Source organism: Lagenorhynchus albirostris, chromosome 7 (genome assembly GCF_949774975.1).
Source record: "Lagenorhynchus albirostris chromosome 7, mLagAlb1.1, whole genome shotgun sequence".
NCBI lineage: Eukaryota > Metazoa > Chordata > Mammalia > Artiodactyla > Delphinidae > Lagenorhynchus > Lagenorhynchus albirostris.
The window spans coordinates 86,086,897-86,114,030 of record NC_083101.1 but is presented as its reverse complement, the minus strand read 5'-3'; the positions used below and the strand labels follow the sequence as shown (position 1 = coordinate 86,114,030).

Genomic DNA, 27,134 nt, shown 5'->3' with positions numbered 1-27,134 from the left:
TAGTTCTCCCCACCCCCATCTATCTTCCAGGCTGCCTCCCCCGAGTATCTTTCCAACCTGCTGACGGCACTTCCCTACCTAAAACCTTCAGTAGTACCTCTGGCCTGAAGGCTCGAGGCTAGGACTGCTGAACTGTATCTCCATGCACCCAGGACTCTGAAGCTCACCAGAGAACCTCCTACCCTGAGTCATGACCTGTGTCATGTACATCTTCGTCTTCAGAAGTTGACCAGGAGCTCCCTGAGGGCTAGGCATAGAATTGATTCCTTTCTGTTACCTAGTGTCCAGCCTAAAGTCTGGTAAGGGAGGTGCTCAGTAGAGAATGCTAAAATTCATCGAAGCAAGAGAACAATGGAAACGCAGTATGACACAGACGTGCCAGCCCCAGGACCCTAACTGGCTGGTCTAAAGTGAAAGACTGTCCTGTTCGGAACAGCTCACGTGCTTAACAGATGTGCCTGAGGATCGGTTTGCAATGGAGCCAAAGGCTGGAAGCTCCAGGGGTAGGCGTGGGGCCTTTGGAGACCTGGATGAAATTGGTACAACATGCCGCACAGGCAAAAGGGTGAACAGTCTGCTTTAATAGCTGGATTCGATTCTGAGATTAGTTGGCAGGAAAGAAGATGTTTCAGTTTCAAAATATATTCTAGTATACTTGCTGAAATACATTCATTGTAGCAATGAAATCTCCTTAACGCTTCAGGAGAATTTTAAAAAGAAGCTTAAGCCCGCTAGCTAAAAAGTGATCCTAACTGGGCGAGGTGTCCTCTCAAGGGTGAAGGTTGGTGGTTGTGGCCCCCATTCAATGGAGATGCTGCTCTTAACTTCCACAATCACAACAAAAGTCTCTTTGTGGGTCCACAAAAAATATTCGCAATGATAAAATCCAGGTCCCCCAGAGCCAGAGGGCTTGGGGCCATCCAAATGAACTCCATAACCTTATTAGGAAGAGGATGAAAAGAAAGAAGACCTCCAAAACTAAAAATGCACTTTGTGGCTTCCACGAAAATTGCTGTATTTGTGTCCTGAGAAGTTCTTCTTAAAGAATGCACAGTCGTCATTCAGAAACAGACTTTCGTAACAGCCTAAGGAGGCAATATACAATTTCTATTCATTTTCTTTTTCCTTTTTCTGTATTAGTTCCTAAGGAAACTCCTCCACTCTATTAGAGGACCTGAAAAGTTATTTCAGGGCAAGTAAAAAAGAAAAGAAAAATTCTCACAGGTAAACTGTTGTTCTTGCCCTTAGGAATAATGGCTACATCTGATGTGATTTTTTACATGAAGAAAACCCATATGTTTACTTAAAAAAAAGAAGGATGGTAAATCTGAAACATTTCAGACATTTCAAAACAAGCCACCCTAACTGTTAGAACTTTTTTGGCTTGCCTCCTCTACCACTTTCAGGACTCCTGACTCTGGGGCTCCCCTGCTGCGTGTGCTGGCTCCCAGAATCCACACTCCCAATATTTCTAGACCTAGTTGATCATCCCAGGACTCCTGCTGTCTGCGGAGGTCCCTCCTCTATTGAGAGAGGAAGATTCAACTTTCTAGGTTGCAACTTGCCAAACAATGGCAGAGTCATTTTTAACATTAAAAATAAAACTGGGCTCCAATAAAGATGTTAAAATAAATAAAAAATAAATAAATAAAACTGGGCCCTTAATTCCTAAATCGGTCCTCACCTTCTTTCTTCTGGGATGCTCTCCAACAGCATTTGAAGGAAATCCTGGAATAAGAAAAAGACAAATCATTAAAGATGTCCATCAGTAAATAACCCTGCCCAGAGTCACGCCAGGGACTGAGCGTTCCCAGCTGCTGACAGCTCACCTGCTAGGGAAGGCAGGCCGATACTGAATTATTAGGCTATATACTCAATTTATTAATTTACCAGGGCTTCAATCCAATCAGTTACAACCACAAACAAATAGAAAAAAGTAACGTTTGTCATTTTGACCTAACCCAGCAGTTTATTTCATTTCATGTTTCACTATTTTCAAAAGGCTGGCCAGAGCATAAAGCCCTATCCCTCTCTACTTAACCATGCTCTACTCTCTGTGAGCTCTCCCTGGATATCCTATTACACACTGAATAATCTCAACTCTGGGAGGCTAGTAACCAACAGCTTTTTTGCATTGCTCTATAGACAATAAAGACGAAAACCAAGGCAATTAATATCCCAGTGGAGGAACAAAGATGTCACAATTCCAGAAATCGTTCACGGGCCCTTGCCTCCATCTGCAGCCTCTTCTGGTGCCACTGTGCAAGTCCTCAATTGTTTGACATTTAAGATGTTTCAAGAATAGATTTTTTTTTTTTAATCTAAAGGCACGACTTACACACAAACCCATTTTATCCTTTATTATGGAAAATTTCAAACACATTCAAAAGTAGTAAAAAAGCATAATTACCTTCACGTACCCATTATCCCACAGCCAATCTGCCCCATCCACTTACCTACCTCCTGTATTATTTAGAAGTTAATCGCAAACATTACATAATTTCACCAGTCAATGTTTCAGTAAATATCTCTAAAAGATAAGGCGTCTTTTAAAACATAACCACAATACCAGAAGACCTAAAAAATATTCACACACGAATGTTCAAAATCACATTTGTATTTAATTTACGACTTGTGTGTTGTGATCAATCTTTTTACCCCATCTAACTCTGGAATCTTGATTTGGTCTCAACTAGGTTTGTCAGATAAAATATAGGATGCTCAGCTAAATTGGGGGCATATTTACACTAAAAAGTTATTTGTTCTTTATCTGTTATGGGGGTTGTACATTTTTATTTGCTAAATGGGTAAGTCTAGTGTCAACCCTCCCTCATCTGAAGGTTTGATAAGATACATTTTGGATAAATACAGAACACAAAACAAACAAGAACAATGTTTAACTTTCTAGAGGCTTGATATTGAGCAATAAATAAGACCTATACATGAAGGTTTTCTTTCAATAAATTGAAAATAACCCTTCAAACTGGTCCTTTAAAGAGGGCACATGTGTAAGCCCAGATGACCAAATATGACACTGCTGAATGAGCATCCCTCCAGACTGAAACGCCCACCCCAATCAAGTCTGCAGATCCAGGGTCAGCACAGGGCTCTGATGAGATCCATTTAACTCAGAGCGTGAGGTGCCAGCAGCAGTGCAGACCGTCGTATTACAAACAGATGGAATTACACAGGAATAGAAATCTGCAAACAATTTGTATGACAAGGGTGTTCTTTTACTATCATGGCGTTAAGCACAGCCGTCACTACATTGGTGAAGCCAGCCATCACTTCCTATGTGTTTATGGGTGGCTAGGTCCATCTCTTCCAGAGGCAAAAATCTTTCTATTAAGAGCAGTAGTGAAAGATTTATTTCTTGCAACTTCTGTTCTTCTAAGACTCTACTTGCCTATTGCTGCTTCACCCAAAATAGACAATACAAATACAACAAAACTAATATTAAAAACATGTATCAGTCCATGCACCCCAATGTTCATAGCAGCACTATTTACAATAGCCAAGATATGGAAGCGACCTAAGTGACCACCAACAGATGGATAAAGTATTACTCAGCCATAAAAAAGCATAAAATAATGCCATTTGCAGCAACATGGATGGACCTAGAGATTATCATACTAAGTGAAGTAAGTCATACAGAGACAAATACCATATGATATCACTTACATGTGGAATCTAAAAAAATAATACAAATGAAATTATTTACAAAACAGAAACAGACACAGAAAACAAACTTATGGTTACCAAAGGGGACGTGGGGGAGGGATAAATTAGGAGTGGGATTATCAGATACGTACTACTACGTTACACACTACTATATATAAAATAGATAAACAACAAGGCTCTACTATATGGCACAGGGAACTATATTCAATATCTTGTAGTAATTTATGATGTTAAAGAATCTGAAAAAGAATATCTGAATCACTTTGCAGTACACACCAGAAACTAATACAACATTGTAAATAAACCATAGTTCAATTAAAAAACAAAACAAAACATGTATCAGTCAAAATGGAAGGGGACAACCCCAAATAGAATAATGCACCTGCAGTGGGTATATTGGGAAAAATAGCAAGGGAAACAAAAGCAATATTTAGAATGCAAAAAAGTATTTTTGACTGAGGTTCTTAGAGTCATTATTTTTATTATTTTAATAATTATTTTGTAAATAAAAGTTGAATTAGAAATTAATTTTTCATAATCTATTATTAGATTACTTTGCAGATATTTCATTGGCTTAATGACAGAATTCTTGCTTCTTAAAAATCCAAGTACTGTATTTATAATTTCTTATAATTTTACTTCATTATCTTCTTATAGTCCATATCAACTTATCCCACATTTGTCCAGTAATTTATGCCCAATTATGTGGGGGGAAAATTACATTAACTCAATGGCAAGGGGGAGAATTTAATTGCATGAGAAGCAGGAAATCCAGAGTTAACCTTAATTCTGCCCTTTTGCATTTTCCAATTACAATTGGATCTTTCTTTACAAAACTGCAGGGCGCAATGTTTCAGATTTTGTGTGAATACAAGAAAACTGCAGGAAGTCCCCAAGAAACCCTGCTTCATTTTTTAAAAAAGATAACTGTCCCACTTCTTAGCAGGTGGCCATCTGCCTCTTCCTGTCTCAGAGCTGAGACCTGCAGGACACACAGCAGCTAGCTGAAGGCTGCCAACCAATGCTGAAGATGATGGGTCTAAGGGATCACCCTAGGTCACAAAAAACCAATACCTCAAGCATCTCTAAGACACGATGCCTGTATTTCCACAGGCTATGGGAATGTTTGTCTACAGTGCTAGACATTCTCTGTCCTATGCTCCATCCAATGCCAGAAGACACTTGGTCTCATCCAGGCGGTCTTTGTATCATCAGTGGAATCAACTCAACTGGCCCTTTGTATTCCTTTCATAGACATAATCTTAACCACAAAACGCTAGTTCTCCTGGTTCTAGTCATAAATTGGCATATACTCCTGGAGTGGATTCATCATAGAAGCCTTTCCCCATTCTCCACAACAGAATGTTATAAAAAGAAAGATGTCTCTTATGATTATTCCTTCCCTTACCACCTCTTTTCAATTTTCATCTGTCTTCACTCTTCCCTTCAGCATGTTGGCACTTTTATAAAAACAACTTACAAATATCAATTGGACAAGGAGGGTTTTCTTTCAAGACTGATTCTAGGATCACTGACAGGATCTAAGACACTGACTTGATCTAGGATCACTGACAAAGTCAGCTAGCAACAAATACTAGGGGTCCCAGTTTCTCACCACTAGAGTATGCCTGAAAAAAATTAAAGCCAAAGACAAAACCAACAACAACAACAATCCTGCCGTTTTGACAGTGGGTCGGGGTGAAATTTTATCTGGATCCCTGACAATTATTACAAGCCCACACTCTGGTCGGAAAACACATTCCTTGGGAATTTTTTTTTCATTTTTTATTCTCCTAATAATCTATATACTAATCAGGTCAGTCCCAGACAGCTTATTTTGATTATCACCTAACAACACTAAATAAAGCATTACAATTTAAAAAAAACGACACCAATTTCGGCACATGACGAATTTGGTAATTATTTTTTAGTCCTGGTGAAAGTATTCAACAAAAAGCAGGCGCATGTGGAGTCTACTGGATAAACTGACACTGGCTTGATAATTACCCAGGATTAGGGATTTCTGTCAGACGTTTTATGAGTAATTACTATGGTCATAGGGAAGGGGGAGGTAGGAGAGGCAAAACAAACAATCAAAATGTTGAAATAAGGACAGTGTTGGCAGCATAAGAACTGAAAAGGAACGAAATGGTCAGGAATAAGTTATTGTTAAACTCAAGAGAGCAATTTTAGTTGGGAGGTAGAAAGATGATAATTCTGAAATACTGGGCAGGTGGGGTATTCGGAAAGAAAAGGATTCAAAAGTAAATTGGAAAAAGAAGAAACTGAGGAACTTCTGAGTAAAGAAACTGAATCATGGTCTTCCTCATCAATAACTAACTAGCAATATAAACAAAAACACAATCCATTAAAAAAAGTTAGCAAAAACTTCACCAGCAGCGTCCAAACACAGAGAGAATACAGCTTGTGGCATAAACTTCAAAGAGACAACTAAAGAAGAAACATAAGATTCCAACACAGCCTCCAACCTTCCCTCTGTACCACCCCCTCCCTCAAGCTTAGCAGGAGTGGTACTGGTGAATTGCCCAAACCCCACAAATTCTCACAAATACCCACACATTTGGAAAGAAACAGGAATATCTTTATTTTTCCTCTCTTTTTGACTGTGAAGGGACTGAAAAATGTTTGCTCAAGTGAGATGAGCAAAACCTGGGAAATAAACAACCGAGGATGACACTCTCGTGAACTGTATAGGTTCTAGGGCTCCGAGCTGAATTGGAAGAACAATATTAATTGAGAGAGTACCTGCAATGGAAAAAAGTGGCACCCAAATTAGGTGAAGAGAATCTTGGCTGGGGACCTTTAACAAAATTTCAAGAGTTAGTGGAGCCAAATTCTTACAACAAAGGCTGTATACAGCTCCAGAGGAGCTCTTCCCCTCCACCCTCTCCATGCATAATATCCAAACTTCAAACCGTAGCTCAGAGGGGAAGAAAAACACTCCTAAGAGAAGTTGCAAAAGAAATCAAGGATAACGTTCCAATACATATGAGAATAAACAGAAGGTCAGGACAGTGCAACTCATGCTGAGAATGAGCCAGAAAAAAAGTATGGCAACTATGCAAACTAATACAACAAAAACCCACCAAAAGAGAGAGACAGAAACAAGAAGCATAGCATAAAAGACAAAGAATCCAGTCTTGAAGAAAACATAATCCACGGCACAGAAGAAAATTCTCCACGAATGCTTTACACTAAAATATAAATTAAAAGAAAATAATAGGAACATAAATTCAGTAAAATGAAAGCTCAGACAAGATGACAAAACAACTAAATGAGAGGAAGAGATTTCAAAGCAAAGGGAATAAATTAGGAACCAAAATAATACCACTATACAAGCATTAATAAAACAGAAACATCAAGAAAAAGAACAGCTATTAAAGAAAAAAATTAATAATTTTATAATAATAACATTAATAAAAAATAATATTGCTTGAGATAAACATATACTATAAAGACAAAAGCGACTAGAAAATAACAAGTACGGAGGACAAAGATGACATAACATACAGATAACCAGTAACCTTGAAATTCAGAATCCCGCAAGGGAAAAAAAAAAATGAATGTGTTCAAACATACAATTAAGACAATTTTACTGAAAGAAGGAAGAATAGATTCTGAGTCTAAAAATGCACAGTGTTTTCCAGGAAAAAAACTGATGCAGACTCACGGACACCAAGCCACTTCTGATTAAATTACTAAACATCAATGGTAAAGAATTCTTCTGTCATCTGAGTGGTAGAAAGAGAAAAAAATAGACTGACTTCGAAAGTTTCAACAGCAGTATTTAATGCCAGAAGGCAGCTGAGCAATAGCCACAAAGTTCCGAGGAAATGAAAGCATGACCCAAGAATATTATACCCAGACAGTTTGTAATTCAAATATAAAGGCAACAGGCAAACATTCTCAAGCAACTTGAACATCAATTTGCCAACTAAATTTAGCCAAAGAAGAGTTGAACCAAAATAAAGCATTCATGAATACAGAAGCGTGGTAAAATGACTGTTAGTGAATACCGAAATCCTTTACATACAGAGCTAGGACTATGCAATGTGAAAACTACATTATAGTAACAGCACACACCATAAATGATATAAACCTCTTAACTATGTAAAAATATGAATTAAGAACAATCTAGAATTGGGGGAAAAGTAGTTGAAGTACATAACTACTGGTTTCCTCATCTTATACATAAGAGAAAAAACTGATGCTTTCTAAAAATAAGATATATATCTAAAGAGAAAAAAACTAACAATTTCAATCTCTTAAAGATTTTCTGTAATTGAAGAATCTTTTAGGAAGTGATCTCTCTTATATTTATCTGAAGTTCAAGAAAGTCTTTTATATTCATCTTAGTTTCTTTTTCATGTGTTAAATCCAAGTAAAATAAAATTTAAAACATTTCATTAAAAAGCACATATAATATAATCGTATTTTTAGAAAATTATTTCTAAATATGTCTTTGTAACTATACATGTGTGTACAATCATACACAAACACACATACATATGTACTATATACCCATATACACATAGATACGTGTATACATATCATACATAATATATAGAAAGAAGAAAGAAACGGAGTGCAATTTCTAGAATGGTGTTCACCTAATATTAATTATAGGTAATTATGGATGGTGAGATTTTGAATGATATTTTATATTCTTCTTTGTACTTTTCTGTACTGCTTATTACATTTTTTTATAATGAGTAGGTGTCAGTCGGAAAAGCAATAATTTCCAAACTTACTATGGGACTGGCAGAAGGACGACTGGATATTCACATGCAAAAGAATGGAGCTGAACCATCTACCTCACACTATATACAAAAATTAACTCAAAATGGGTAAGAGACCTAAATATAAGAGGGAAAATACAAAGTCCTTAGAACAAAACATAGGAGTAACTTTTAATTAGGCAAGAAGATATTTGCAAATCATATATCTGATAAGGGACTTGAATCTAGAATATATAAAGTACTCTTATAACTCAATAAAAGACAACCCAAATAAAAAATCAGCAAAGGATCTCAACAGACGTTTCTTCAAAAAATATATACAAATGTCCAATAAGTCCATGAAAAAATCCTCAGCATAGTTACCAGAAAAATGCAAATTAAAACCACAATGAGGGCTTCCCTGGTGGCGCAGTGGTTGAGAGTCCGCCTGTCGATGCAGGGGACACGGGTTCATGCCCCGGTCCAGGAAGATCCCACATGCTGCGGAGCGGCTGGGCCCGTGAGCCATGGCCGCTGAGCTTGCGCGTCCGGAGCCTGTGCTCCACAATGGGAGAGGCGACAACAGTGAGAGGCCCGCGTACCGCAAAAAAAAGACACCCCCCCAAAAAAAAACCCACAATGAGATACCACTCACACTCACTATGATGGCTATTATCAAAAAAAAACAAAACAACAAGTGTTGGTGAGGATGTGGAGAAACTGGAACCCTTGTGCATTGCTGGTGAGAATGTAAAATGGTGCAGCCCGTGTGGAAAACAATATGGCAGTTGCTCAAAAAATTGAATACCACATAATCTAGCAATTCCACTTCTAGGTATATATTCAAAAGAATTGAAAGCAGGGACTCAAACAGATGTTTGTACACTAATGTTCACAGCAACATTACTCACAAGGGCCAAGAGGTGTAAATAACCCAAGTGCTCATTAATGAATGAATCGATAAACCAAATGTGGAATACGCATACAAAGAAATATTGATAGGAAGGAAGGAAGGGAATTCCCTGGTGGTCCAGTGGTTAGGACTCTGCACTTTCAGTGCTGAGGGTTCAATCCCTGGTCGGGGAGCTAAGATCCCACAAGCTGTGTGGTGCAGCCAAAATAAATAAAAATAAAAAGGAAGGAAATTCTGATACATGCTATAACATGGATGAACCTTGAAGACATTTTGCTAAGTGAAACAAGCCAGATACCAAAGGACAAATATTGTATCGTTCCATTTGCGGGAGGTACCTAGAGTAGTCAAACTCAGAGACAGAAAATAGAATGGTGGTTGCCAGGGGCTGAAGGGAGGAAAGAATGTGGAGTTATTGTTTAATGGATACAAGTTTCATCTGGGGAAGATTGAAATGTTCTGGAGATGCATGGTGGTGACAGTTGCACAACAATGTCAATGTATTGATACTTAATGCACTAACTATACACTTAAAAATGGTTAAAATGGTCAATTTTCTTATGTGTATTTCATCACAATTTAAAAGGTTAAAAAGTAAAATTAAAAAAGAGAAATGAGGTACTGATACATGCTACAACATGAACCTTGAAGACATTATGCGAAGTGAAAGAAGCCAGTCCCCAAAGGCCGCGTATCATATGACTCCATTTATACGGAATGTCCAGCATAGGCAAATCCATAGAAAGTAGGTTAGTGGTTGCCTACGGCCGGTGGGAGGTGGAAATGGAGCAGTGACTGCTAATGGGTGTGGGGTTTCTTTGGGGGGTGATGAAAATGTTCTGGAATTAGAGAGCAGTCACGGTTGCACAACTTTGTGAATACACTAAAAACCACTGACTTGTACACTTTAAAAGGGTGAAATTTATGGTGTGTGAATTATATGTCAATAAAACTGTTATGAAAAAACAATAAAGCTATAATTCAGAAGAGTTTAACAAAAGTAAAATTGAACAATTTGGTGGAGGGAGCACTAAGTGTTCCATGGGAAGCGGGTATCAGAGCCTCAGAAGTCACAGTAAACCCAACACTCCTTCAGTGCGGCAGTATCTTGGTGAGAAGTGGTTTGGGCTATTCAGTCAACTGATCATATAAGACTCCTGAGCCAGTTTTCAAGCTGCCTTTCCAAATACAGGTTTAGGAATACCGCCCCTCCCCTCAACCAAAGAATAAGAAGAGGGTAGAGACACGGAACGGGTATCTAGTTTTGTCACACTCATGCTATTCCTTGCACATATGTTCAGATTATACACGTACATCCTTTACATCTAACATTGTGCACAGTTTGACTTCAAAATTGTGTATGAGCACAACTGTCAAAGATCAGAAATACACATCAGTCCAGTCTGCGCTGGGACTGCATCCTTTATTCTCTATCAGCTACGAGCACTGTTTTCAGAGCCTCTCCCTCTTTGTTAACTTTCTTGTTATGTGCAGCTTGGCCTCACGCCCGTATAAACTGACAGAGTCTCTCTCCGACAGTTTTGTGGCCAGACTGTCTGAATATTTCAGTGTATCTTGTCTTTAATCTATTTGTGTATCAAATATATATGGTGTATGTACTGTGTGCGAATCATATACTAAGTACTGGTGAAACAAAGCACTAGTACTTCGTACTGGTGTGGCCTTGTTGAGCTTATACACAGAATGGAGGAGAGGGAAAAGAAACAAATGGACCTGTAAAGGAAAATATAATTGTGAAGAACGGTGATGGCAAGGAAGGCAAGGAAAAAGGCAAAGGTTGGAGAAGAACTGGGTGAATGTGTATCTGCTCAGCTGGAGTGACTCTGAGATTGTGGCACTGACACTGAGACAAAGGACAAGCAGCCAACCTTGGAAAGCTCATTCCAGGTGGAGGGGAGAGCAGGATTGTTTCGTTTTTGTTTTCCAGGTCACTTAAGGTGCAACTACCCACATCACTGTGCACAGGACAGCTTTGGGTTACAGTCTGTCCTAAACTATGGGGAGATCACCCTCCCGGAAACAACACTTCCCTGTGTCCACTTCATTAACTTCCTATCTTTCCTATTGTATTAAAACAGAAATCTTTTCCCTGCTTTTTTTTTTTTTTTTTTTTTTTTTTTTTTTTTTTTTTGCGGTGCGCGGGCCTCTCACTGTTGTGGCCTCTCCCGTTGTGGAGCACAGGCTCCGGACGCGCAGGCTCAGCGGCCATGGCTCACGGGCCCAGCCGCTCCGCGGCATGTGGGATCTTCCCGGACCGGGGCACGAACCCGTGTCTCCTGTATCGGCAGGCGGATTCTCAACCACTGCGCCACCAGGGAAGCCCTCCCTACTTTTAAACATTCACATCATCTAGTCGCCACAAGCTACTCCTCCTCCAATTGTATATATCATGGACTCACAAGGACTTATAAATTACCTGGGAAAGAATCAGCTGCCCATGAAATTTGTGCACAAACTTTCTTAAAAATGAAAAATAGGTGTCATCTCCAAGTCTTCTGGCAAGGAACCGGAGAAGGAAATAGCCCTAAAAGAAAGGAAGAAGAAAAAAAAGATACTTATCATGTGTTCATCAGAAAAATGCTTACAAAGTCAACTCTAACCTACCCACCAGCACCTTATGCTCATCTAGAAAGTTTGGCCTGACCTGTCCCAGGCAGCCCTTTATATTCTTACCAGTAAGGTCGAGTCTGGTACTTAAGGATCAACTACTCTGCTTTCAACTGATCTACTAATGGTATCACCATCTTGTTTATCCTCGGCTTACATGAAGCCTGGAGGTCCATCATGGACCAAAAGGGAAGAGAGACCCAGCTCCTCTCTCCCTCAGCTATCAGGAAAGGCCTCTACAACTTAGAATACTTTTTAAAATCACTCCTATCTTCTAGGTGGAACCTGACAGCAATTTTAAGATTCTGCTCTTCAAAGCTGACATGAAGCAGGGAGAAGGGAGGTACAGGGAAGGGAACAGTTCGGCTTCCTTTGATTCATGCCTCATTATTTGGGTATGAAATGCTTTAACTATTGGACAATCAGAATCTGCTCAGTCAAATGTCATTACAATGTTGATGATTTTTTTTGTTTTGCCCCAACCACGTTACTAACCTTCACTGTTTATATGTAAGATCTAAAAAGTGCTGCACCATAATAACTGGCTTCTGCCACTCAGATATGCTTACCTTTAAATAATGAACCTGCATGAAGACCTTATCCGGATTGAGCCCGTGTTTGATGACAGAAGATCCTGAGTCACTCACATGGCCAGTTTTCTCTTTATTGGGTCTAAAATGATGCAGTAAAATTTTCTTTAAGTATAGCATATTCTTAACTAATTAGACCATAATATCGCCTTATTTCTTATTTTCAGAGTTGCCCAACAGCGTCTTAATTCTATTCAATAGTACCAGGTATAATTTAAAACGGTTTACGTTATAAATGCATATACTGAACAGGGAGGGATTTATATCTGGGTTGGCAACCTGAGGTTGGCTACTGGCAGTATTCTACATCATCTTATCCAAGATTAAATCTTGCCAGACCCTCAAGGAATCTCAGCTCCAACATGAATTATTTAAGAAACTATACACTTTTCTTTTGGTGGGAATGTTGGACTGGGAAATGCAATGGAAAATGTAGCTTTACTTGGAAGAGTAAAGAACTTATATCTTTTCCAAAAAATTCTGAAAGCCCCAATGTTATCTACTTCTGTTGATTTGCATTTAGTAATTAAGGCTCCTTTAAGAAATATTCATACTCTAAAGCCATCTTAGAGCCACAGAAACAGAACAAGAAAAGTCACAGAGGCCTATGTTTTTAGAACAGGTAGAGACATTAGTAATCACATACTTCAACCTCCTCATTTCACAAATGAGGGAAACAGGCACACAGAAATTAAGTCTGTATCCAAGGTCTCACAGCTTGTTTTGATTCATGGCGACATTACAGATTGAAACCAATGATGTCTCCTTATTATCTATCAGTGGTTTCCATTATGCTCTATGGTTTTAAATATTTTTAAAAATTCCCTTAATAAAATATAATTGTGTTACAGTGACAATTCAACAACTAACTAAATTCAAAGTAAGTGACAAGGTATTTACAGCTTTTAGCTGTTCGAAAACCAGTCACTTATTGGACAAACATTGAAGAGCATGTGCTGGGGTGAGGGGAAGGCAAGGGTTGACAGAAGGGCTGGCACGTCAGAAAGGCAAGGGGTTAGTTTTATTTATATATATATATATATATTTAAAGATTTTTTTGATGTGGACCACTTTTAAAGTCTTTATTGAATTCGTTGCAATATTGCTTCTGTTTTATGTTTCGGTTTTTTGGCCGCTTGGCATGTGGGGATCTTAGCTCCCCAACCAGGGATCGAACCCGTACCCGCTACACTGGAAGATGAAGTCTTAACCACTGGACCACCAGGGAAGTCCCCATTTTTATTTATATATTTATTTTTTGTTGCTGCTGTTTTTAAACTTATTTGAGGTATAGTTGATTTACAACGTTGTGTTAATTTCTGCTGTACAGAAAGTGATTCAGTTATACACATATATACATTCTTTTTCATATTCTTTTCCACTGTGGTTTATTACAGTATATTGAATATAGCCCCCAATGCTATACAGTAGGACCTTGTTGTTTATCCATTCTATATATAATAGTTTGCATCTGCTAACCCCAAACGCCCAATCCATTTGTTCCCCACCCCCCTCCCCCTTGGCAACCACAAGTCTGTTCTCTACGTCTGTGAGTCTGTTTCTGTTTCGTAGACAAGTTCACTTGTGTCATATTTTAGATTCTGCATATAAGTGATATCATATGGTATTTGTCTTTCTTTCCGACTTACTTCACTTAGTATGGTAATCTCTAGATCCATCCATGCTGCTGGAAATGGCATTATTTCATTCTTTTTTATGGCTGAGTAGTATTTCATTGTATATATAGCGAGGGGTTATTTTTAAAAGGTAGTTAGTGTTACAAAGTACACAGCATTTGGAATCAGAGAGACCTAGTGTTGACTCTCAATCCTACTCTTTACTACCTGTTACTTAGTAGCAGTTTACTTAAATTCTCTAATCCTCAATTTGCTCACTTGCAAAAATGGGGATAACCTTACCTCTCTCCCCAGGTCACCTGGGGAATAACAGAATTAATATAGGCAAAGCCCTTAGCGAGGGCTGGGGATACAGAAATGACTCAATAAGCTTAATAAAATTTTCTAAAGTTAGCAGTAAATATTGCTAAATTCAAGGTTGGTCATCTGATGTTAGGGGCAATAGATTTCAATGGTTCATCCCCTTAATCCTATACGCCCGCAGACACAAACACGGAAGGGCGCTGGACCTGAACGGCAGTGCCTGAGGATGACCCAGCTTGCCAAATCAGTCCCTTTGCAGTGTGCTGTAGCTGCCAAGCAAAGAACCCCTGATTAAGTCCCTGCTGAATATTCTAGTACGTTATCTCAGCAGACACAGGCTCAGAACCAGCAGATACCTAAAGGAGAGACGATGACGACCAGCCACTGGAGCTAACTGCATAGTTTGAATTTTTCTAGTTGATCCCTGACTTACAGACGTGACCATACTTGCAGGAATAACTAGTTAGTCCCTTTCATCTTGATTTAAGACTCCATTGAAAAGCATCAGCTTTATTCCTGCTCTCAAGTTTGTCCTGGAGTTGAGTGTTTTTAGAAAGAAAGCCATGCTGGTTTTGATAGGAAAGCCTGCCAGACACCTTGGGGGGAGGAAGACTTCTCAGTGTCAACCTGAATTCAAACCAGTTTTCCCAGCCCCAAGACAGACAGAGTTGCTGTGAGTTTCTTTTGCCCTTGAGCTCTGAATGGAGACTGTTAGAAGGGGAGGAACACAGAAGACCAACCTAAATCTCTGCTCCAAAGGCTGGCTTCCAGGCTCAAGTTTCAGATGACGACTTTAGTTGGTGCTTTTTTCCTCTGACTAAAAATGTCCTTCCAGAAAGTATCTCTCTCTTACTCTCCTCTTCCACCCTCTCCAAGTGTTCAAGAAAATTCTTTTACACTGACAGCATCCAAGGCAAATGTACAAGTCCCCAAGAGATTCCTTTTAAAGTAGACATGGTACGGGAGAGGGCAGTGCCCAGGCGAGCTTCGTGAGAAATCAAAGGGGGCGGTTTTTATGAGGAAAAGATACTCCACAAGTGGAAAAAGGGTGGCTTCCATTTCGGCGCTATTCTGGTTCTCGTGATACCACTTACTCCATGTCTGTGCAGGGAGGCAAAGCGCAGAGAGAAAGCAGGAAACAAATGAACTACCACGACCTACGATACTAGATGACTCTCACAGGTGAATGAAAGAAGTCACACCCAAAAAGACTACATACAAATGTATGACTCCAGTTAAATGAAGCCAAAGAACACGCAAAACAGATCTAGGAGGATACAGATCAGAATAATGGTTACCTTTGGGAGAGAGTATTAACAGAGTGGGGAAAAAAGAGGAAAGTTTCTGGGATGGCGGGATTAACTCTATGTTAATCTGAGTGGTGCTTTCGTGAGGATAAATAGTAGAAATCTATTGAGCCATCTAGAAATATCTGTGCACTATAGTGTATATATATTTCCATTAAAAAGTTAAGAAAAAATAGATGCACATGAAACAGTACACATTTTGTGAGAATAAAATGGAATCAGTCTAGAAAAGGGGCTTTGCTGTTCATGTGCCATGAACACATGACTAGGGTTAACTAAGCTCTCTACACCTGAGGACGAATTAAATAAAAAACTTTTTAAGGACATTGTAAGAGGCAGGTAGAACTGTGGCAAATACAATTGGCTCAGTCTACTCCCATTCTCATCCACCTTCTTTCTTGCCACTTGTACAATTAAGTCTAAAAAGGTAAACACTCACTTTCCAGGTGTCCTTGAAGCTACAGAGAGTCAGAAGACATAGTCCAGGCCAATGAGACAAAAACAGATGTCTGCTGTAGTTGGGAATGGGGTTCTGGGAAAGCTTTTGCTTTCTTTACAAAAGGGGAAATATGACTAGTACTATTCCTCTTTCCCCCAAACATGGTGGATGGAGCTGCAGCAGCCACTTTGCAATCATGAGGCAGCAAATCAACATGCTATGGAGACCCGGATGGAATGAAAGAAGGTAAACAGTCTTTGATAGTCTTTGATTCAGTCTTTGATTCAGCTGCTGGCCAGCCCAAGACTGCCTGCCTTCACACTCACTGCATGAGAAAAGTAACCCCTATTTGTTTAAGTCAACGTTGCTTTACTATTCTATTAGTTGAAGCCACATTCATTCCTAATGGATGGAGAATTGAACCAATACTAATAGCTACCATTCCTGTTATCTCCCTGTGCCAGGTACTCTGCCAAGCTTTTTATGTATCATGTCCTTCTACCTTCACAAGAACCTGTGGGGCAGGTACTGTGATGATGCCCATTTAAAAGTGGAGGAAAGTGAGGCCTGGAGACGACCACAAAGCTAGTTAGTGGCAGAAATGAGGCTAGAACCCGGGTCCGTGGAACACCAAAGTCCTTGCTGCATTCTGGGGCTTCCCCAAGATCCAGGCCCCCGTCTCGGTTTTGCCAAAAACTAAGTGGAGAACCTCAGACAACATGTTTACTCTCCCTTACGCTCAACTTCCTCACCTGTAAGGAGCGTGATGAGGCTCAGATAACATAAAAGCACTTTGTAACGTAAAAGTGTTAAGTATCTCTTCAACATTTTACACCAGTGTTTATTTCCTTGGCTGGAATACATGGAATGTGAGAGATCAAGTTACCAAGGTCGTTTGGGCTTAAATGCCCTTGGTTTCTGTTGTACCTGGCACCAAATGTAACAACCGAGATTAGCGTGACCTTTCCCTGCCCACCTCCTTGCTTTTCCACTGCACTCACAGAAGCAATATGGACATTTAAAAAGCCGTCAGATGGCAGTGATATTTGATCCACATGATTTGATTTGGAATCAAACCTCCTGAAGAAAGAACCGATTCTGCAGGGCTATCGCCAAGGGTGGGATCTGAGAAAACGCCTCTGAAAGGTGCTCAGGCATGTCAGCCTGGGTCTGAACACCTACTGCTCTGCCACAGCCCAGACGGGCCGTCTGCCAGCATTCTCTGTCTTGTACTCCTTGGCAGTAAAAGTGAGAGCCACGAGACAGCTTCATCTATAAACTTGCCGCTGCAGTGCTTGAGCCGGGGATGAAGCATCCCAGAAATGAGACAGAAAGGGATTAATCAGCATTCTCACATCCCTGCTCTATCAGTGGCAGCTGCCCTGCAAGGTTTCAGGGTCCGGGAGCAGGGCCTCACTCACCCCGAAGTAACAGACGAAGTTAAATACTACCTTTGTGGAGACCCCTGGAGACCTCTGAGCTCCAAATGCACAAGTGAGATCTCCTGGGGAAGCAGCATAACACACTGGGTTAAGAATCTTGACTCTGCCACTTAAGTGCCACGTAATCTTGAGTGAGTCAGGCAACCCATAAAGGCCAGTTTTCATCTGTAAAAAGGGGACAATGATAGTGACCGTGGCACCTCATTAGGCTGTTGCAGTGTCTACAAGTGCTTAGCCAGAGTGTCTGTTGGCATTTTGTAAGCACAATATAAATGATGCTAATCTCATCATAATGAATACTGATTGGGGTCAGGGAGTACCAGCTAAGCCTTCCTCTGACAGGCAAAGACGTTAGAAAAACATCACCCTATAGTTACATGTGTACGATGTTATCGTTGGGGGAAGCAAGGGGAAGGGTACACGGGAACACTATGATTTTAGCAACTACTTGCGAGTCTAAAATTATTCCAAAATAAAAAGTATTTTTAAAAAAGACTAGGCACATAAATGTGGCCGTACACCTTCCCTTTCCGAGACCCCCGATTTGGAGCATAAACCTTTCAGGGGCTGGTCTGTAAGCCTGCTCCTTGTGGCATCATCATCAGAAAACAAATAAAAAGAAACAACAGATTTCAGGTGTTGCTTAAAATTCTAGAGAGCTAGGTATGGGTGTATTCCTGACACCCCCCGCCCCCCAGTCTATACCACTCTGTGAAAAGATTACTAAAATTTTGGGTGAAAAATGGAGGCAGAATGATTGAAAGTACAGGAACTTTATGTCCTCCATTTGTTTTCGCAACAATTTTTCCATCTATTAAATGTGTATAATGAACGCTCGCCACTGCCTTGCCTTTGGGCAGTGCTACCAGAGAGAACTGGACAAAAGGCTGTGCACACCTTTAACTGATGAAGCTGTATCGTGTCAAAGCTACTGGTGTTTGGCAAGTTTGATTATCTGTGTGCTTTTCACAATGGATTTAACAGCTACCCAGCATGAAGGTTTTTCCCATCGGGGACCATTATCCTATAGCAAACACAGCAAGATGTCAATCCGGTGCTGAAAAAGGCAATTGATAAAATGATTTAAGACAGAAAGAGACATCTCTCCAAGGAGCCACAGGAAAATGAAGAAGGTATAATCTGTCCCCTGATGGTGAAAGGAGAAGTCAGCTGCTGACGAGGGTGACATGAAAAGACGGTAGTTAGAACTGCGGACAACACAAAAAACTCCTCAAATTTTGCTAAGCAGGGCCGGGAAACGAACGGTGAAACTTAGAAAAGCAGAAAGTAATGAGCATTAATAAAAAAACCAAAATAGTCCTCAGGTTTTGAACGGCCATAAATCAGAAATTCCTTTCTAAGAAATGAAATCTCCCAAAAAGAAAAAAACATGGAACACACTAATACAATAGTCTGAGCAGTATATCATCATATTCAACACACCAAGAGGTCATTTGCACATGTTTTCAAAGGAGACGAAGAAGAAAACAGAGAGCAAGGAGTGCCCCGGAGGTTTCTGATGAGGTGGGTTGTCAGAGGACATGCACGAAAGAGGAAAGGGGGGATGCTGGAGAAAGCTCACTACAAGAGCTGGGAAGCAGGAAAATCATTGCCAGGAAGGCAGAAATTCAGAACGAGCCGGTGCTAAGGGAGAGTGCCCAGGACAACAAAAAGGGCTTTTGAAGTGATGTTTGGAGCCTAAAGAAGACCAGGTGTTAAGAGGTGACAGAACGAAGAGAACTACTTGACTCCCACTTTGCTTCAACTTTCCTGCCAAGGAGAATACTTTTCAAACTATACATGGTAGAACAAGCACTGTTATGTGGGAACTGACTTTTCATACTTGGGAACTGATCCTTGGTACCGGTGGAGAGGGCGCCTTCATCCTTTAAAGGAGCTCTGACTCCAGGCCCAGGTGAGGGACATGCCACAGCTTGGAAAACTTCCATCTGCAATATCACAGGCCTCTGGAGGCATCAAATCGTGGAGACGATGGGAAGGGGGCTGATGGAGATAGACAAATGTCATTCTGATTGCAAAGGAAGAGGGAATAAGAGGAGGGGAGGCAGAATTTGTGACTAGGTATTGAACAGATAGTTTGTGAGCACTTAGAAAATGATGGGACTGCAAGGAGGTCGCATGGGATCGTGAGGGCCACTTCCAGAAATTCACTGTGGGTATCAGACATCCTGACTTCCGGCAGCTGGCAGAATGGATGTGGTGGTTAGCATATGGTGGCTGTTTCATGGCTTTCTGGAAGGTTCAGAAACAGAACCCCGAGGCTGTTGATTAATTACTTGCTATAACCAGGAGGGAGTCCTTAGGGCTGTGCCCAAGGAATGAAGACTTATTGGCTTAACAGATTTGCAAATAAGTTGAGTCTGGAAGTCTAGCTGACAGTATCTACAGTCAAGAAGAGCAACCACAGGCTGGGATGAGGATCCAAAATTAATAAAAACAATAGTTAGTAAGGACAAAGAGGCTTTTAAAAGTTAGTATTTACCTATGAAAAAGATTTGGTATATTAAATTGTCTGTAAACTCAACATGTAGCAAGAGGTGAATGATGTGGCTTCCAAAACAATAAACACAATAGTAGGTGGATTGACAGCAGCAATGAGATGTAACGAGAAGTCCTCCTGGGAACGGGGCAGACGTCATGGAAGCTGGGCTCTGGAGCCAGACTTGCCTCCGCTTGCACCCTGGCTCTGCCACTCCCTAGCGGTAGAAAGGTGGTCAATTGCTGTACGCATCTGTTTCCTCATCTATGAAATGCGGAGGAAGACGGTACTAGTACCTATCTCATAGGGCCATTTTGAGGATTAAATGAGATAAATGTACATAGAGTGCTTCGAATAATGTTTGGCGCATCGGAAGCACTCAATGAATGTAACTAAGGAGAAAAAAATGCATGGGAGTTGAAATGCTCAGACTGCCCTGGGAAGGTGTATGATACTAGGTTTAAAAATGAAATATGGTGTATATGTGAGCGCTTTCAACTCATCCTATTAATGCTTGTCCTTTCTTTTCTGGATTATCCAGATCAAGGGAAGCAATAATAGTGACACTCTTCACAGGTGTAACCTCAAACAGAGTGCTATATTCAGTTCAGGTGTCACATCTGGAGAAGGCCATTGTCAACAAAGAGAACAACAGGGAACCAAGCCCGAGAGGGGAACCGTTCTCCCAACCCTGTGACCTAGTGACTAGAAAAGGAAAGACAACGGTCTTCAGACATGTGGACTGTTTGTGTGAGAACAAGGCGAATCCTGGGCAACTCTGGAGGTAAGGGCTAAGAGGACAGGGCAGACTTCATAGGGAGGCAGCTTCCAGCCCAATCCAAGGAAGCCCATTCTAAGATAAGCCGTTCCCATGGGGAAGCTGCCGCTTGCTGAGGCAGTGAGATCTGGATGCTGGGAATACTCAGGAAGAAGCTAGGTGGCTGTCTGTCAGGGATACGGAAGGCTAGGCAAAGTCACTTTTAAGGCCCTTTCTGACCCTAATAGTCTATGATTGAATGAGATAAGAGAGCCCAGAGTATATTTAAGCTGCAGCATTTACAAGTAAAACATCATTCATCCACTGCAGGGGAGTCAATAAGTTTGCTCTGCAGCCTTGGGTTTGCTAAATCCACCAAGGGTGATTTTCATTAAAAAAAAAAAAAAAACCTAAATGAATTAGAGGAACCATAACTGAATTTTATTCAACCACATATATTCAGGGATAGACTTAGCTAAAGAGTATAGAATCCAAGCGATACAAGGCTCTCGTTATCTTTTTTACAGGGTTGCGTCTGAGAGGTGCCTATGCAATATACCTGAACTAGTATCCTCATAAGCCAGGTTAAAAAGCGCTAAGGTGATCATAATGAAGTACAGGCTGTCAGTCTGCTCCAGACATTCAGAACACAGGAACATACAGAACCTGAAAGTTACAGGAAGCAAAAGGAGAAAGGGTAAAAATGGAAAACTTTTCTTGTGATGTGTCAAAAAAAACTCCATGACTTTATCTTGGAAAGAGGCGAATGAGACAAATGCTGACTTCATTTTACAAGGGGAGATTAGAAGCACGTTTTGAACACTAACAGCATGTGTGGTGCTGTGTGCTGAGATAATGGGAAGGATCGTCTCATCTTATGACTCAAAGAGGAGCAGATGGTCTGTGGGAGCTGGAGAAGGACTTTTCCCTCTTCGGTGGAGGATGGCACAGTGCTGGGGACTTAGAGGTGGCAGCGGGTGGAGGGCCTGCGTGAGTTTGAAGCCCAACACACACCAGGATGTAAAACAGGACGAATAGTTGGGAGAGCAGCTCTGTTCTCAGTCTAGTGGGCAACTGTGTACTATATTTAGGTCTTACATTTAACATTCATACATTAACTCTTCAACACAGTATGGTTTGTAAAAGCAAAAAACTGGAAATTACCAACATGTCCAATGGTTAACAAATGGTTAGTCAGTCATGGAGTGTTCATACCCTGGAATATTCTGGAGCAGTTAAAAAAAAGGACCTGCATGCATCAATAACAGAACAATAGTCAGGATTACAGGGGGTGGAAAAAACTAACACACAGACTGGTGCATATACACTTGTACTTGAGGGATGCTCTCTTGGAAGTGAATCATCTCTCTGAGGGGTTGTTATACCACAGACACTATGGAGACGTCTTCCTGGCATCCAGCACTGGAAATGGCTCCTTAAGTCTCATCCAATGCCCTGAGGACAGCAGTTGCCTGCTGCCATACTTTCTTCTTCCATCTCTCCTTGGACAATTGCTGGTCAACCCTGCTAAGGCTACAGTGACGTTATAAAACATCCAATGATTTCTATCAATCCCTCTCTTTTTCAAACAATTGAGCTATAACTTACATATCATAAAATTCACCTTTTTAAACATGTAAAATTAGGTGGTTTTTAGTATATTCACAAGGTTGTGCAACCGTCACCAGTACCTAATTCCAGAACATTTTCATCACCCCCAAAAGAAACCCTATAAGCAGTTACTTTCCATTTTCTCCTCCTCCCCCAGCCCCTGGTAACCATTAATCTACTTCTTTTCTCTATAGATTTGCCTATTCTGGATGTTTCAGATAAATGGAATCATACAACATGTTGCCTTTTGTGTCTAGCTTCTTTCAGATAGCAAAGTGTTTTCAAGATTCATCCATTTTCGTAGCACATATCAGTAGTTCAATTCCTTCTTATGGCTGATTAATATTCCATTGTATGAGTATAACACATTTTGTTTACCAATTCATCCCTTACTGGATGTGGGTTGTTTCCATTTTTGGCTATTAAAGATAATGCTTCTGTGAACATTCATGTACATGTTTTTGTATGGACTTACGTTTCCAGGTCTCATATATACCTAGAAGTGGAATTGCTGGTTTGTATGGTAACTCTACGTTTAACCTTCTGAGGATCTGCTGGACTGCTTTCCAAAGGAGCTGCATCATTTTACATTCCTGCCAACAGTGTATAAGGGTTCTAATTTCTCCAGATCCTCACTAACATTTGCTCTTATCTGTCTTTTTCATTATAGCTATTCTAGTAGGTATGAAGTGGTATTTCAATGAGGCTTTGATTTGCATTTCTCTGATGGCTAATAATGTCAAGCATTTTATGTACTTATTGGCCATTTGTTTATCTTCTATGGAGAAATGTCTATTTAGATCCTTTAACCATTTTTAAATTGGGTTATTTGTCTTTTCATTGTTGAGTTGTAAGTGTTCTTTATATATCCTGGATACAAGTCCCTCAGATACATGATTTGCAAATATTTTCTCCCACTCTGTGTTGTCTTTTCACTTTCTTGATAGAGTCCTTTGAAGCACAAAAGTTTGAAATTTTGATAAAGTTCAATTTATTGATACTTTTCCCCCTTTGATTTTTGACCCTTTTTAGGTGTCATATCTAAGAAATTGTTACCTAAACCAAGTTCATGAAGACTTATAGCTATGGCTTTTTTCCTAATAGTTTTAGCTCTTACATTTAGGTCTTTGATCTATGTTGAGTCAATTTTTGTATGTGGTATGAAGCAGAGGGTCTAACTTCATTCTTCTGCATGCGTATCCAGTTGTCCCATGAACATTTGTAGAAAAGAATATTCTTTCTCCCATTGAATAGTTCTGGCACCCTTGTCAAAAACCACCTGACCATAAATGAAAGGGTTTGTTTTTAGACTCTCAGTTTTATTCCATTGATCTATATGTCTGTCCTTATGCCAGTACCACGTTGTCCTGAGTACAGTAGCTTTGCAGTAAGTATTCAAACTGAGAAGTATGAGTACGCCACCTTTGTTCTTCTTCTTCAAGATTGTTTTGACTATTCTGGGTCCCTTGAATTTCCATGTGAATCTTAGGATCAGCTTGTCCATTTTTGCAAAAAAAACAAGGCCACTGAAATTGTAACAGGGATTATACTGGATCTGTAGATCAGTGTAGGGAGGATTGCATCTTAAGGACCCTAAGTCTTCCAATTTGTGAACACAAGATGCTCTTCCAATTATTTAGTTCTTCTTTAATTTCTTTCAACAGTGTTGTGTAGTTTCCAGTATACATTTTGCACTTCTTTTGTTAAATGTATTCCTAAGTATTTTATCAGTTTTGATGTTATTATAAATGAATTTATTTTTTAATCTCCTTTTCAGATTATTTATAGCTAGTGTATAGAAACACAACTGTCTTGATGAATAAAGAAGGTGTGGTACACACAATGGAACATTACTCAGCCATAACAAAGAATGAATTAATGCCATTTGCAGCAACATGGATGGACCTAGAGATTATCATACTAAGTGAAGTAAGTCAGATAAAGACAAACATCATATGATATTACTTATATGTGGAATCTTAAAAATAGTACAAATGAACTTATTTACAGAACAGAAAGAGACTCACAGACACAGAAAACAAACGTATGGTTACCAAAGGGGAAGTTGGGGAGAGGGATAAATTGGGAATTCAGGATTAGCAGATACACACTACCATATATAAAATAGATAAACAACAGGATTTATTGTATAGCACAGGGAACTATATTCAATATCTTGTAATTAACCAAAATGGCAGACAATAGAAAAAAAGAATATAGATGTATATGTGTGTGTGTGTGTGTGTGTGTGTGTGTGTGTGTGTGTGTGTGTGTGTATAACTGAATCACTTTGCTGTACACCTGAAACTAACACAATATTCAATTAAAAAAAAGAAGCACAACTGTCTTTTGTATGTTGCTCTTGTATCTTGCAATCTTACTGAACTTGTTTATTAGTTTTAACAGTGTTTGGGGGAGGATGCCTTCCTTCGGATTTTCTATATAAAAGATTATGTCATCTGCAAAAAGATAGTTTTACTTCTTCCTTTCCAACGTGGATGTCTTTTATTTCACTTTCTTGCCTAATTGCCTTGGCTAGACCCTCCAGTACAATGTTTAACAGAAATACAATTCCTCTTTTTTATCCCTTCTCTCCTCAACCACTGACTTGAAAGGGGGAGGAGTCCCTATAAAACTGGATTTTAATATGTAGCAAGAAGTTTTTCTTACTACATATTAAAGACATTATGTATCTTTGAAGCAGGTTCAGTCAAATAGTTGCACAATTTTTGTCAGCTGTTCTTGGTCAAAACTATTGGCCAAAACACAATAGTTTTGGGGAGCATGGGGGAGACCTACAGGGAGTAAGCAAATAATTTGTAGAACAGAGTCAATTTAGGATTACATGAGAAAGTACTCACTGGTTGAGAGTTTTTCTGAATGGGAAACTAACACTCATTAGCCAAGAATGTAATATAGATAGTGCTAGGATTGGCTGAGGGCATGAGATATCCTCCAAGGATGAGCAAAATAGGAGTGAACTATTATAGGTTGGTTTATGGAGATGAATTATTTTTTAAGAAAATATTTCACGGGCAAATACTGTTATAATGAATCAGTGCCCCACAGGGCAGCAATACAGAAAAACTATGCACATATACTTATAAAATTTATTTTCTGAAGGATTCACAAGAAAATGCTAGCAGTGATTACCTTAGGGTGAGGACTACGGTGGTGGGGATGGAATTTTATACTTTTCTAAACTGAAATTTCCCATGATATACTTGTACTTTTTAAAAAATGGCTAACTAAATAGTGATTATGAACAACTTTATTCCTTCTTTATGTTTTTCTATATTAAAAAAACTCTACCAAGTGTTATTGCAAAAAATGAAACACCATGTACAGTAAGTATGTTATTAGGGGCCTATAAAAGAGAATTCTACCCCTCCCTTAGAAATACCTGAGTGATGAGTAACCAGAGAATGGTCTAGAAAAATGAATAAGGAAGGGTTATTTGAGTTCAACTATTCAGGACATGTCTGTCATCTTTGCTGGGTAAAAGAAGTGAGAGCTGAGGGTGTCCCTCCAACAGGAAACAGGAACTGAGTGGGCAGCTCAAGGGGGTGGAGCTGGCCTTTGAGACAGGAAAGGACAGAGTCTGTTTCTGGCTGGCTGAGAGCCCTCAAGTTTTTCAGAAAATGCTGGCACAGGTACAGAAGCCTCCAGTCACAAAAGGGTAGAAACAGACTACACAGCCTAGCATGTGTGGTTCAAATTAAAAAAGCAAAACAAACAGCAAAAAAGAATGGACAGGGAGAATGGGGTGGAAGGGACCCCGAGCCTGAGTGATGGAGGGTAGAGGGCAGAAGTTCCAGGATACAGAGGTAGAGATTTAGGAAACTCACAGGCCAGTGCCAGTGGTCCGAGCTCAGGTTAGAACTCTTGAAGGCCATAGAGGCAAGAACGTTTTTCTTCTCAGGGCGGTAGTCAGATTCTGTATAGGGGCCAGGGAAGTGGAGCCAGAGGGGACACCAGGGTGGCCCTTATGTAGAGATTAGACCAGAAGTAGGTTCCAGGAAGGTATGAGGATCCCATTAGTCTTAGAAGGATTGCCAAGTTAATTCTTCCCTCAAGCTATTCATTTGAGCATCTTTGTTTAACATTCAGATTTTTTTGGGGGGGGGGGATGGTTTGCTTTTAACCCTATCCTTTTCATTTGTAACCAGGCATTGTCTTGCACTTTTAAAAAAATATTCTCTTAACTTCTTAGCAAAATTAACTTTTTGAACATTCCAGCCAATTGTAAGTTTGTGAGGAGGAAAAGCAGGTGTTTCCAGGCTCTGGTTGTTAAAGAGAGACGAGCAGGATGCCTCTGTGGTTGCCATCCGGAGGGTGGCAGCAGTGAAAGAAGAGACAGAAACCAGAATGAACCAGGAGGCAGAGTGAGGCTGTCTGTGGGGCTGTGTCCTGTGCCTCTGTCCCTTGTTGGGCAAACTTTTATCAGGTGCCGGAGGGTCTAGATGACAGTATCTAACATGTGCTGAGTATTTACTATAGGTTGAACCACAGGAAATTGCCGATAATCGGTTATTTTAGATCCATCAGAATGGCAATTTCCTGTGATTCACCCTAACACATGTGTTC

The 27,134-nt window shown here is 40.0% G+C and overlaps 1 protein-coding gene across 1 annotated transcript in view; it reads right to left on the bottom strand.

The window, feature by feature from the left end:
- Positions 1–27,134, bottom strand: part of AOPEP (aminopeptidase O (putative)) — a 359,663-nt gene that overhangs the window by 112,760 nt on the left and 219,769 nt on the right. Inside the window, exons 8-10 of the mRNA XM_060155372.1 lie at positions 12,531–12,633; positions 11,771–11,878; positions 1,685–1,728 (exon numbers count right to left, since the gene is read on the bottom strand). Of these exons, the coding sequence (XP_060011355.1) occupies positions 1,685–1,728; positions 11,771–11,878; positions 12,531–12,633 (255 nt within the window). The remainder of the gene's footprint in view (positions 1–1,684; positions 1,729–11,770; positions 11,879–12,530; positions 12,634–27,134) is intronic.